This window comes from Laccaria bicolor, genomic scaffold, assembly GCF_000143565.1.
Source record: "Laccaria bicolor S238N-H82 LACBIscaffold_13 genomic scaffold, whole genome shotgun sequence".
Taxonomy (NCBI): Eukaryota; Fungi; Basidiomycota; class Agaricomycetes; order Agaricales; family Hydnangiaceae; genus Laccaria; species Laccaria bicolor.
In genome coordinates, this window is record NW_001889884.1 from 921,713 (window position 1) to 933,955 (window position 12,243).

A 12,243-nucleotide genomic window follows, 5' to 3' on the forward strand; every position below is an offset into this window, starting at 1 on the left:
AATGGTATGAAAGGGCCAGATGCCCCAATGAAATCTCCCAATGAAAAATCTAATGAAATGGTCAAGGAGTGTAATGAAATATCCTAATGAAAGCGCCAAGAAGCATTCTAATGAAAATTCAATGAAATGGTAATGAAAGGGTCAAGGAGCTGAATGAAATATCCCAATGAAAATTCCAAGAAAATCTAATGAAAGTGCCAAGGAGCCTAATGAAATATCCTAATGAGAAATATAAAAAATCGTAATGAAAAAGCGCAGGAGCCTAATGAAATATCCTAATGAAAATTCTATGAAATGGTAATGAAAAAGCACAGGAGCCTAATGAAATATCCTAATGAAAATTCTAAGAAATGATAATGAAAAAGCGCAGGAGCCTAATGAAATATCCTAATGAGAATTCTAAGAAATGGTCATGAAAAAGCGCAGGAGCCTAATGAAATATCCTAATGAAAATTCTAAGAAATGATAATGAAAAAGCGCAGGAGCCTAATGAAATATCCTAATGAAAATTCTAAGAAATGGTAATGAAAAAGCACAGGAGCCTAATGAAATATCCTAATGAAAATTCTAAGAAATGATAATGAAAAAGCGCAGAAGCCTAATGAAATATCCTAATGAAAATTCTAAGAAATGATAATGAAAAAGCGCAGGAGCCTAATGAAATATCCTAATGAAAATTCTAAGAAATGGTAATGAAAGTGCCAAGGAGCCTAATGAAATATCCTAATGAAAATTCTATGAAATGGTAATGAAAAAGCGAAGCAGCCTAATAAAATATCCTAATGAAAAGTCTCAGAAATGATAATGAAAGGGCCAAAGAGCCTAATGAAATATCCCCATGATATCTCATTATCCTTGCCTATAACTTATGAAAGATTCCAGTGACAAATTGAATGAAATAGATGGGCAATCCTAATGAGATGCCTTTCATAAAACCTGTGGCATTATACACAATGGCTCTTGGACAGTTGTCATAGATTAATCATAAATAGTGGTAGCCACTAGTGAGTCCAGATTGATGTCGTCCAAACGAAGCAGCAGAAACGTTGCGGCCCGCAGCGGATCATCGCCGATTTTGCCCTTTTCAGCCGATATTCGCACATTCTCGTGGAGGTTTGCAGAGCCGGTTTTCACTGGGCATCAAGCTCAAGTCCCAGTGCCCAGTGGCCGAAATCAGCATACCATATGCGACCTACCTGTTCTCGTTTCGTCTTTACGAACCTTCTGGCGTCACCATTTCTCGCAGTCAAGGCCCAGACTGGCCAGTTCATCGTCGAACAAGCGACAGTGTCTGAAGGCGCCAAGTTTATGTGTTGCCTTCTGTGCTTGTTCGAACACCCGTTCTCAAACTGCAACCAACTCGGCTCCGGGGACAGGGTTACTTGGAGTCAGAGTTCGACACGGTAGATCTGCTTCCTCAAGACCTCCTTAGCGCAGATGTTTCGAGGGAGCAATTCAGAGACGCGAAACTTAGAGCAGTCGATTGATTCGAATCTATCCAAGGGAGGCTTTATAGAGACCCTCAAGTGAGTTTGTCTTCTTTTCCGTCATATCGGTAGCCAATGATTTAACACGCAGCTAGCTCTACTTGAATTCCTCTTCGAAAATTACGGCGTGTTCCCTCGCAGTCCCTCCACCACTTTCACCACTTCTCCTCAAACGAAAGCTACCCCCTCGAGCCTCAAGTTCTTTCCTCCATGACCTTCGCTCTGCCCCTACCCATTTGTACAACTCTCCCTCGACAGTCATCGCTCGTTTTCGCGGGCCCATCCTATTCGCGTGTCCGGCAATTGATGGTGTTGACGAGACAACGTCGCCATCTTTTCCCAAGGAGGTCGCCAACTTGGTTGGTCCCCCTCGTCACGGGATGCTGATGCACGTATGTTGACACTCAACATGAAACCTCACTCCCTATCCAAATTATGACTGGAAAGCTAGTCTATCTATCATTCTACGACCCCCAATGTGGCCGCTGCCATCATCGCACACCCATATCCATCCCCTTGCTTTACTCCAATCAACGACGACCTGCGACTCAACTTCGCAAGGACGCTAATGTCCTCTGCAGGGGCACCGTGCTACTTGCTTCCCAAGACACATCCGGCCCCTGCAAACCACATTCACCCTCTTTCGTCCTTTATCGTTTGAACCTCGTCCACGATCTCCGATTGTGAACATCGGACAAGACGAGAGCCTTCGACCCATTCATCGTGCACCTCCATCACGATCCTGCCTCCACCTCGCACCGGAACAAAGAAGGCGTGTGTCCGTATTGTGAAAAACGATCATATCGGTCGGGAGCATGGTGAGACGATCCAAGAACTCTGCGCCCGAGAGGTGGTGGGGGAGCAGTCGAGACGTTCCCCCACTCGCTTTCTTAACTTCTTCCCTTGCAAACCTGAAGTTCCTGAACCAATCACGAGGTCGTCCTTCAATCGACATGAAGCCCGTTCGCCTTTCAGATTGACCTCTTCCTAGGGAAGACTCTTCGCCCTATTCCATCGAAAGGCTAGATGGTGGTTTCCGGAAGTCCATCGCGTCAGGCTACGTATCGTCAACACGCTCTGGAGGTTGTGCGGAGGAAGGGCGCATCGAAGCTGTCTAGAGAGGAGAGGGGAAGCGAAGGTTGGTTGTGCAGTTGCGCGCCGTGGATGTGGTGATTCGGACGAAGGCAGAGCTGAGAGTTCGCGAAAGTGATGGAGCGCGGGCTCTTCCCCATCCAACCGCGATGTACACCGCTGCGGAGAAGTGTGTGGAGGCTCTGGAGGTTCATCGAGTTGGATGGGGTGATAGCGGCGTTGGAACATGTACCTTGGAAGACTGTTATGGGGCGTGATCGAGTTTTCGATGCCGGGATGGACGAATGAACAGACGAGGGAGAGAAAGGTCAATTCGTTGCGTCTGGTGATGCTTTCCTGGTGTGGTGAGAGATGGTTGCATTTAGATTGAGTTGGAAACACAGGCAACGCTCACTGATAGTCCCCGTTACTACTGGATTGTATATGAGATCTTGAGACTTCATACATAGTTGTGATGTTAGTTAACGTCGCCAAATAAAACTCTTGATGTCAACCACTACCAGCGCCATATTCACTACTCATGCACTTATTTGCGACTGCTCTCACAATGTTTCGAGTGGAAGCATCCTTTTCGGAGTGAAGGTAATTACTTCGATTTCATATCCTGCAGTTCACTTCTTTCTAAGAACACAGTCACCACATCTGCTTTTCTTCAACATTCCCACTCCTCGCGAGCTCATGGAATCGGTTAATATCCTGCCTACACACTTCCGTAGAACCACGACTTCCAGGACACCAGCCCTCTGCCCAAGTGCAAGAAGAACACTCTAGGATCTCTGAACCACTGTTCACAACCTCTGCATGCGCCCTTAGTCGGTCACTACCGAATCTACCCCATCCAAACATCCATCGACCCAATCGATATCATCTCTCCTCGAAAAGTGCGTCCTCCCTTGTCTCTATCTACGATTTCTGCCGAACTCACCTCATCCCTCCCACCAGATATGCAGAGCACTCTACACCACCTCTCACTCTGGCACCGTATGGCGATTCGCACTCCATGGCACATGTCACACACGCCGTCTCTTCGCCCGTACCTCCCCCATTGACACAATGTACGCACGACATATTGAATCAGGTGCACTCTCCCCATGGCGCGGAGAAGCGCCCATGGACTCTTCGCCCGCCAACATCCTCTTCCCCGCGCGCAAGGGCGTGTTTGATTCGTAGGGGGGTGTGCTTTTGGACGAGGACGAGGATGTCTGTTCGGAGCTCGTGCTCTTTCCCGGGGAGGTTCTTGTTGACGGAGCATGGTGGGATTTAGATTTGAATACGGAGGGAGCTCGAAAGATGACGACGACAATGCCGTTTGCGGTGCATGTTTCTGAGGATGGGAGCAACTAGTCGATTTTGGGCTTAGTGCCTGCGCCATATTGCCGTGGGCTGTGCGTCATTGTGGCGAATGGGTATGTGCTTTTTTTTTGCCTGCGTGGCGATGCTTACGACTTGTAGATCAAGCGAGCTGAGATTCACCCCGCAGTGCCAAAGCCACAGTTTCAATACCTTAGAAGGCTGCGCTTGAAAGCGTCACTTCATCTACATGCGATTTCTGGAGATCGCGTTGTCTTGTTGGACGAGGAGATGGAGCCGTAACATGGAAATTGGCAATCAGCATATACGTACGTATTTACGACCCTCTCTATTTTCTCCCAACCTCAATCACACCTTTACAGACAATGCTATTCGGAGACCAGTGAATGCTGCTGCTGTGAATCAGGGTCCCAGGAGTCCTATTCGGAATGCTCCCCAGAGCCCTGCAGGATCTCAGCCCAAGACCCTGTTGCATACGACGTTCAAGCCGTCCCCGCTCAATCCTGATGTTCTTCCTCAAAGTCCTCTTCGCACCGTTCCACCTCATCCTTCGACACATCAGCACCTTCATCCCAGCCACCCCCCTCGCCTTGCCCTTCGCCCACCCTATGCGTTGGCCTCACCCCAACGCTTGTCCAAACCCATCACAGAAATACCCCACCCCTTCAACAACCCAAACCCCCGCCGCCCCCCCTCCGCTTCTAGCAGCACCCGCAGGGTCGTGGCCTCTGCCTAAACCACATCTACCTAGGCCTCGCAGCGCCCGTAGGCCGGAACCCCGCCATGTCATTATACACACTCGATCTGGCGTGACGGGCTCCGACGCGAAGAAGCCTTTTAGGTTCGCGATGGATATGGAGAAGGTGTATTCGGGTGCTAATGGGTCAAATGCGGGGAGGAGAGCGCAGCTTAATGCGAGGGTTGTGTTACCGCCTATGACGATTTGTCATGGGCAGTTGAGTCAGTCGTGGGCGTTGAGTGGGGAGGTTTTGACTAGCTTGATGAGGATGGAGGGGGAGGAGGGGGAGGAGGATTATGATGATGCGTGGAGTGAGTGGGCTAGCGAGGAAGGGAGTGAAGGGAGGGATGTTCGGCTGTTACGAAGTCGTTGTATATGTATGGGTTGCAGGACAGGGTGTTGTATGATTTTTTGTCCTGCTTCTCGGAGGTTGGTAGTGGCTACGCGCGGGGAGAGACGCGTGTTGAATTTTTTGGTGCCGGTTCCTGACTTGTGCGTTTCTCTTTCCTTTTAACAAATTTTTTCTTACAGTACATGATACCATTATATGACACGGAATTATTCCCCCACTCACATTGTTATTCAAACGGCCCAAAATCGACAACTTACTCCCATCCTCAGAAGTATGCACCGCAATCGGCATCGTCGTTGTCATCCTCCGGCTCCCTCCGCATTCAGACCTAAAGCCTACAACGGCCGCAACCCACCATGCTCCGTCAACAGGAACGAGCACAATCCCCTCCTCGTCCTTATCCACAAGCACACCTCCATATGGATCAAACACCCGCGTGCGTGTGGGGAAGAGGGTCTTGGCTGGTGAAGAGTTCATGAGCGCGGAGAATTCGATGTGTTGTGTGTAGATTGTGTCGATGGGGAAGGTTGGGGGACAAGACGGTGTGCGTGACATGTGCGATGAAGGTGTGAATCGCCAGACGGTGCAGGCAGGGGAGGCGGTGTACAGTGCTCTGCATGTCTCGTGTATAGATGAAATGGGATGGAGTGAGATCAGTCGAAATCGAAGATAGAAGTGATATTGATTGCGTTGTAGATCCAGTGGTGACCGAGTTCATTGTGGGTGTGAGAGGCAAGGAGGGGATTGCGATGAGTTTGGCGAGGGCTCTTGAGAGGTGGTGAGCAGTGGTTCGAAGAACCTTGGTGAAAAGGCGAGGGAGGCATGTGTGGACATTGTTGAACAGGCAGTTAATAACGTTCCAGATTCACAGTGGTGAGCGTATTTTGGATGTCGGCTTGTGCTTCTTTTGTGCTCATATGGGGGGTGGCCTGCCTTGGCAGTAGTTATATCTGATAGTTGGATGGTTAGCGAGAAAATCAATTGATAGTGTACACCATCCCGACCTACCGAGTCATACCCAGTCGATTTGATCATCCCATCAAACCCAACTTTCCTCAAGGTGTATCCTCGAGCTCGAGACTGAATGGGCCACACTACGGTATCATCTTCCAAAAAGGGGAAGCCTTGGTATTGGTTTTTAACGGTCGTCTGATGGTCTCTGAAACGGGTATGCTTTTAGAGGTCCAATTTGACCAGGCGTAGAAACCGCTGCAGAACCCAAAAAATGGATGGCTACCGAGATATGGGTTTCCAACGGTACCTGACACATAACGAGATGAGCGTTCTGAAGGGGCATGGAAAAGGGAGACGAGGAGGGACGACGAGCAGGTATTCGATGACGTCATCTGCGGTGGGCTCGCCTTCTCGCTCTGACACCCATCATCGATCAACCGCATCCCCGCCGTCCAATGTCCGCTCTTCGACGGAAGAGGTTACTGTTCTCCTATGCCCCGGATTGCTGAGTTTGACTTCATATCACATCTACTGTAAGCCCCAGGATTCTAACCATAGTGCTCGCGTACGACCTTTCCCCTGCTCACTTCAAACATTGTTGGTTGAAAATGAACATATAACAGGGCAGCGTTCTTCGCGTTGGACAAGGTGCACGGGTACAGGAGGGTGTTTTCGTTGGAGGATACCTCGTACGTTTACCCTTACTCTTTGCTCCCTCAACGTCATTCTCAGTTATTGCTGCAGGTTACGACACCCGTACGTCCTCTTCTTCCCCTTTGTAAGAGACACGTTAACTGGATCGAATAAACAGGTTCGCAGAAAAAGAACGCATACCCGTAAGTACCCCCCTCTCTTGAGTCTCTGCTCCCCGTCCGTTCTCACCTGTCACAAATCCAATGCAAAGGACGTTGCACTCTACATGATATGCTTCGTCGCGCCTCTCGTCATCCAACCACTCATCAACCTGCTGACTATTCGCTCCTGGTGGGATCTACATAATGGTATACCCACTCCCCCTCGCTACTTTCTCCACTGACACGTGCCTCGTTTGACTCTTGATAGGTACACTTGGTCGTACGTGCCTCTTTACTCTGATCCCCACCCGCTGACCGCCTCTCAGTGATTCTTGGTTTGGCGTTGACGGGCGCGGTGACACAGTTCACTAAGATCACAGTAGGACGACCACGTCCAGGCACGTCCATTTCTTCCTTTCCCTGCGTTGCTCCACTCTTTCCCACCGTTACACCACACATTTCTCCCTTTTCCTTATGTGTCTTGCTTTCCTTTTATTCATTTTTATGCGCTTTCCTTACCTTCCCTTGCGCTCCTTCCTTTCCTTACCGTCCCTGCCCTCCTTACACCTCATCTCCCTTCCTTTCTATCGTCCTCCCTCCATTCCCTTTCCTTCTCTCCCCTTCCCTCCCTCCCCCCTTACTCCCATCCTTGCCTTTTCCTTCTCCTACACAACAACTAACTGTATCCAAACCCACAGACATAATCGCCCGCTGTCTCCCACCACAAAACGCCACAGACCCCATCTTCGGCTTATCAACCGACGCCATATGCACAAACACCGACGTGGCCATTATGCGTGACGGGTTTCGGAGTTTTCCTTCTGGACATTCGAGTCGTACGTCGTCGTTTCTCCTCCCACTCTTGGCTATTTGAAGGTAGAAGGTAGAAGGCTAACGCAACCCATAACAGTATCGTTCGCAGGTCTAGGGTTCCTTTCGTTTTATTTAGCAGGGAAACTGCACCTTTTTGATAAGAGGGGACACGCCGTACGTTCTCTTTTCCCTTTCATATCTTCGGGAATCAGACTCACGTATGAACGAAATGGCACACAGGGAAAAGCATGGTTATCGTTAACCCCGTTCGCAGGCGCTGCTTTGGTAGCTATTTCACGGACTATGGATTATCGACGTATGTTTCTTCTCTCTTCTCTTCTCTTTTCCTGCTTCCCTTCCTTCCTCCCTGCTTCCCTTATCCCTTTCCGTTCCTTCCAACCCAACTAACCCCCACCCTCGTCCACAGACCACTGGCACGACGTCCTAGTAGGCTCCATCCTCGGCACCGTCCTCGCCTACTTCTCTTACAGACAATACTACCCCTCTCTCTCCTCCGAACTCTCCCATCGCCCATATTCACCTAGGATCAAGGATGAGCTGGATGCGAACCTGCATAGGAATGATCTCGAGTCGCCGGTGCCTATGGCGAATCAACAACAAGGTCCTGCGGCCCATCGAAGACAAGAGTCGGCGGTTCAGCAGCAGCAGCTGACTGCGACTGCGCAGGAGGAGGATTATGAGCTTGAAGGGACGGCGCCTAGGCCCAGTGGGCCTGGGCATTTGTATGATGTGTGGAGTGAGGGACGGAAGGATGAGGTGTGATGTGATGTCCTCCCTACCTATGCTTTCAAGAAATTTCGGGTTGGAAATGGTGGTGGTGGAATTGGGTTGGTGGGGTTGGTTTTACGGCTTACTTACTGGATTGATGTCTGTTTTTCGCGATTTTATGTTTATTAAGTATATGGGCATTAGTCCAACGATTGAGTGGAATTATGATTTAAGGCGTTTGTTCGTACGTGAAAAGGTGAACGAACCATTTGCACTAAAAAAACACACTATGTCTAGAATATCTCTCTGTCTGGGAGTCGAACCCAGCTTTCGCGCGGAGAGTAGCATATATGATGATGATGACAGGCGCGTGTACTAACCGATATACTAACAGAGATTGGTAAGATTTGATATTTGAACGAATTCTAATTTTACGGCCGTTTTCGTGATTTCTATTTGTTAAGTCCAACGGTCAAGGAGACGACGGATGTTGTTTATACGTTACGGTATCAATTTATACTGTCCATACAGTGAGCACGTCTATCTAAAAAAAAACAAGAGACGCCGATGGCATTTGTATAATACTTATTCGGAGCGAGGGACGGAAGGATGAGGATGTGATGCTGAACATTTTGATTTTGAGCTGGAAGTGGTGGTGGAATTGGGGTTGGAATTGGGTTGTGGGGATAATTTTACTACAGTACGGCTTGTGTCCGTGACTTTTTGATTGTGTTTTTGAACGAGGGTTAGTACAATTTGAGAAGTTGGGGGATGTTGCTTTATACAGTGTGAAGGTGTGCGGTATAATGCGATTTATTTATGTTCTGTTCAAAAAGGCGAACATGTGTATTTTCTTTCAACTTTGAAAACATGTACAACCATCTATCTCTCTGTCTGGGAGTCGAACCCAGCTTTCGCGCGGATCAATGGCTAGGATGACAGGCGCGTGTACTAACCGATATACTAACAAAGAGTGATTAGATTTGTCATAAGAACATTGGATTGTGCATAGTGGTCGATTCAGCCTGAGATAGAGAGATACATCTGGATCGAACCGTCCTTCTTTTATACTAGGAACGAGCCAAACCCCAGCCTCTGTGAAATTTTTTCAAATGTATCAAGCCATCCTAAAATTCTTTAAGAGATTCAAGATACACCACGTAGGGTATTATATCACAGTAACGATCCAACGAGTGGAGAGCAAAAATATATGCTATCCAACTTCTTGATCTTCCAAAAATCAGAAGCGCAAACCACGACCTCCCAAATTTCGGATCTGCTGGTTATCCAATCTGATATTATAAGCGACAAAAACGAGTGAAGAAGTCTTTGACTCTCTGTCCGGGAATTGAACCCGGCTTTCGCGCAGTGTTAATCAAGTAATGATGGAAAGCTCGACATCACTGACAGCGCGTGTACTGACCGACATACCAACAGAGATTGGTTAGACCTCGATTATATCCTGACTTGAAGTCTTGACTATTGAGCGACACCGTGACTCTCAGCTAACGTAGGGGTGGCGTTGAAGCGCCGAGTCAACGGTTTTATCTGGTAAGAAAAGGATCAGAAAATATGTACCGAGTGCAGCGCACACATATGGCAGATTAGTACCAGTAACCAAACACATACCAAAGAAATGATAATAATGATATGTGGAGCATGTTGGCTGAAAATTTAACCTAACGTATGCGCCATCTGCCACACTACTGCACGTTCAATATGCTTTGTTTGCGCCAATTTGTTTGCGTATGCGTCACAGTCAGGTGCATCTTCAACGTCTCCATACTGTTTGCAAATTGTTTCTGTGGTTTCGTTTCCACTGCCTCGGAGAGTCCAGTGAAACAAAGGGCGTTGGTGTCAAACTTGCTTCTGGGAGTCCAATCGACCTTACCTGCGATTAAAGGGACACTAAGCATCTCTTTGAGCAATCTTTGAGACGACTTCCGCAATGAGTTGCCTACTGGAGTGTACGTCCGTACTTGGGACTCATGGTCTTGCATTATTCGTGGGCTCCATTAAGGTTTCACGAAGCACACGAACAACGGTCATACTTTGACTGGCATACTAGTCTCATATCTGCTGTTCTGCAAAAGAAATGTGAGGTTAGTCATCAATTTGCAACATCCGTCGTTTTTTGAGCGCATTATAGAAATTAAACAGGTCCCCGGTACGTTGGTCCGGCTTAAGCACGCCATTCCTCCCTCCGTATTGACCTCTTGAAAGCACCACATGCAATATTCATCCCAGAGATGAGGGTAGCGTTTGATTCTGGAGCAATGCGAGCATTGGGTCAGTCTGAAAATCAATTAGGCTTATTGCACTCTCTTGCCGTTCCGTGATTTCAGAAGGGGTTCATTAAAAGCGCAGTCCTTTCGTCCTCTTCGTTTCCCCTATTTCCTTGGTACCATACCCCGGAATGTCGAATCAGTTCACCACACATCCATTTTTTAGGCCGCTCCGAAACGAATCTACGCACTCCTGCCGACTGGAAATGGACCGAAGATGTAATATTTCCACTCTTTTACACAGGCCATAGGGTCCTTCAGTTTGGGGCGTTTGTCTGTTCAGATGAGCCCCATTAGGCATGACTCGAGGCCAGATTTCATCGGTACTCACTGCCATCAACCACTATAATTGGACTATCTTGGTGTCGAGCTCCGGATTGTCGCCAATGCGCCATTGTTCGACATAACGAGACGGCGACAAAGGAAAGCGCGGTCAGGTGACGACTTCCGAGGCCACATCTGACAACGCGTGGGGTGCTATAAAATGTTGTCGTCCTGCTGAGGTCTTTCTTCCACAAACTGCACCGAACACAGTCGCCTCTGACTTGACTTAAGCGACCTCTGCTCAATTTACGCAACTTTTACATTCTTCCTCACAAGTCCTTGTACCTGCAACCTATCTTCGCTATCAATAGCTTCATCCATGTCTTCTGTCGTCAACACCAACATGCTCACTGTCTATTACGAGGTATGTGCTTATCTCTCCCAGTTTTTGTATTGGTGCTCAATGATTTTATCTCAAACGAAGGATATTGCCATGATCACCTCTGATATCCACGCGCCACTCGACGGCGAATTCTTCGGCAGACCCACGCGCCAAAACAATCAACGCTTTGGCGCAATTGGAACAGGAAATTCCATCTCGCCCACCGACTTCCCGCACCAGGGCTTCGAAGTCGTCCACAAGGCTGAGATCGACGTGGAGGTGCTTCAGGAGAAGCTCAATACCACCATCTCGTCGCACATGTCTTCACCTCCTAAGGTCTCGACCGCGCCAGAGGACGATGTTTGCTCCAGCGACGAAGCCTTCGACAAAAATCAGCCTCCCGCTCTGTCCTTTAGGGACGCATTCGATAGCGACTCCTCTTCTGACATCGTCCCCCCATCAGCGTCCCGCGTCAACCAACAGCCCCTCAGTGCCCTCTTTGACGAGTGGATTGCCACTCGTCAGCTCTTACAGGAGAGCAGCCACACAAACTCTCCGCCTTCCTCATCAGCTCGCCTCGCCATCCTCGAACCCAAACCAAGGCTCGCATGGCACACCACTTACGAGCAACTATTAATCTCTGCATCCGAAGAAGCTTTGGGAGATTGCAGCACCACCATCAAGACGGATATGCCAAGGGGTTTGGCGAGGATACGCGCCAAAGCACCTCACCATATCGACCTATGGCGAGCCAACAAGCCCGATGAGCCTCCGGATACGATGATGGTTGCTGTGAAGGGAGGCAGTGAGAGAGCTTGCTTCCCGTGCGCACCGTTGAAGAACGTCCCTTTGCCGGAGACGACGCCCGGCAATGGTCATTCGGTTGGCTATCAAGCACCAACGGTGCCCATAACGCCCCGTCGTCAAGTGCTGTTGGATATGTTAAACTATCGAACAAGAGTGTACTTCTAGTCAGAGTGTTTTCTTACACTGTAACAGTGTCCCCGTGGGTTGTAAAATTTGTAGGGTTGGTCTTCTTGA

General features: G+C 48.7%; 6 protein-coding genes across 6 annotated transcripts; 5 read left to right on the forward strand and 1 right to left on the reverse strand.

Annotated features, from left to right (window-relative positions):
• Window positions 1–1,018: 1,018 nt before the first annotated feature.
• LACBIDRAFT_298251 (uncharacterized protein) lies at window positions 1,019–1,432 on the forward strand (the record flags this gene model as incomplete). Its single annotated transcript, XM_001881498.1, has 1 exon — window positions 1,019–1,432. The coding sequence occupies one exon, from the start codon at window positions 1,019–1,021 to the stop codon at window positions 1,430–1,432; it is 414 nt and encodes a 137-aa protein (XP_001881533.1).
• A 2,687-nt stretch (window positions 1,433–4,119) lies between these two features.
• Window positions 4,120–4,626, forward strand: LACBIDRAFT_298252 (uncharacterized protein; the record flags this gene model as incomplete). The annotated part of the gene is made up of 2 exons (XM_001881499.1): window positions 4,120–4,198; window positions 4,253–4,626. 2 exons carry the CDS (start codon window positions 4,120–4,122, stop codon window positions 4,624–4,626), a joined length of 453 nt encoding a protein of 150 aa, XP_001881534.1.
• Window positions 4,627–5,174: 548 nt separating this feature from the next.
• Window positions 5,175–5,449, forward strand: LACBIDRAFT_298253 (uncharacterized protein; the record flags this gene model as incomplete). Its single annotated transcript, XM_001881500.1, has 1 exon — window positions 5,175–5,449. Exon 1 carries the CDS (start codon window positions 5,177–5,179, stop codon window positions 5,447–5,449), a length of 273 nt encoding a protein of 90 aa, XP_001881535.1. The 5' UTR covers window positions 5,175–5,176.
• Window positions 5,450–6,427: 978 nt separating this feature from the next.
• On the forward strand, window positions 6,428–8,325 carry LACBIDRAFT_298254 (uncharacterized protein; the record flags this gene model as incomplete). Its single annotated transcript, XM_001881501.1, has 10 exons — window positions 6,428–6,468; window positions 6,559–6,624; window positions 6,680–6,691; window positions 6,747–6,771; window positions 6,840–6,936; window positions 6,998–7,009; window positions 7,056–7,565; window positions 7,613–7,716; window positions 7,783–7,858; window positions 7,970–8,325. The coding sequence occupies 10 exons, from the start codon at window positions 6,428–6,430 to the stop codon at window positions 8,323–8,325; spliced, it is 1,299 nt and encodes a 432-aa protein (XP_001881536.1).
• Window positions 8,326–10,494: 2,169 nt separating this feature from the next.
• Window positions 10,495–10,893, reverse strand: LACBIDRAFT_298255 (uncharacterized protein; the record flags this gene model as incomplete). Its single annotated transcript, XM_001881667.1, has 1 exon — window positions 10,495–10,893. The coding sequence occupies one exon, from the start codon at window positions 10,891–10,893 to the stop codon at window positions 10,696–10,698; it is 198 nt and encodes a 65-aa protein (XP_001881702.1). The 3' UTR covers window positions 10,495–10,695.
• Window positions 10,894–11,199: 306 nt separating this feature from the next.
• Window positions 11,200–12,174, forward strand: LACBIDRAFT_294494 (uncharacterized protein; the record flags this gene model as incomplete). Its single annotated transcript, XM_001881502.1, has 2 exons — window positions 11,200–11,244; window positions 11,266–12,174. 2 exons carry the CDS (start codon window positions 11,200–11,202, stop codon window positions 12,172–12,174), a joined length of 954 nt encoding a protein of 317 aa, XP_001881537.1.
• Window positions 12,175–12,243: the final 69 nt, after the last annotated feature.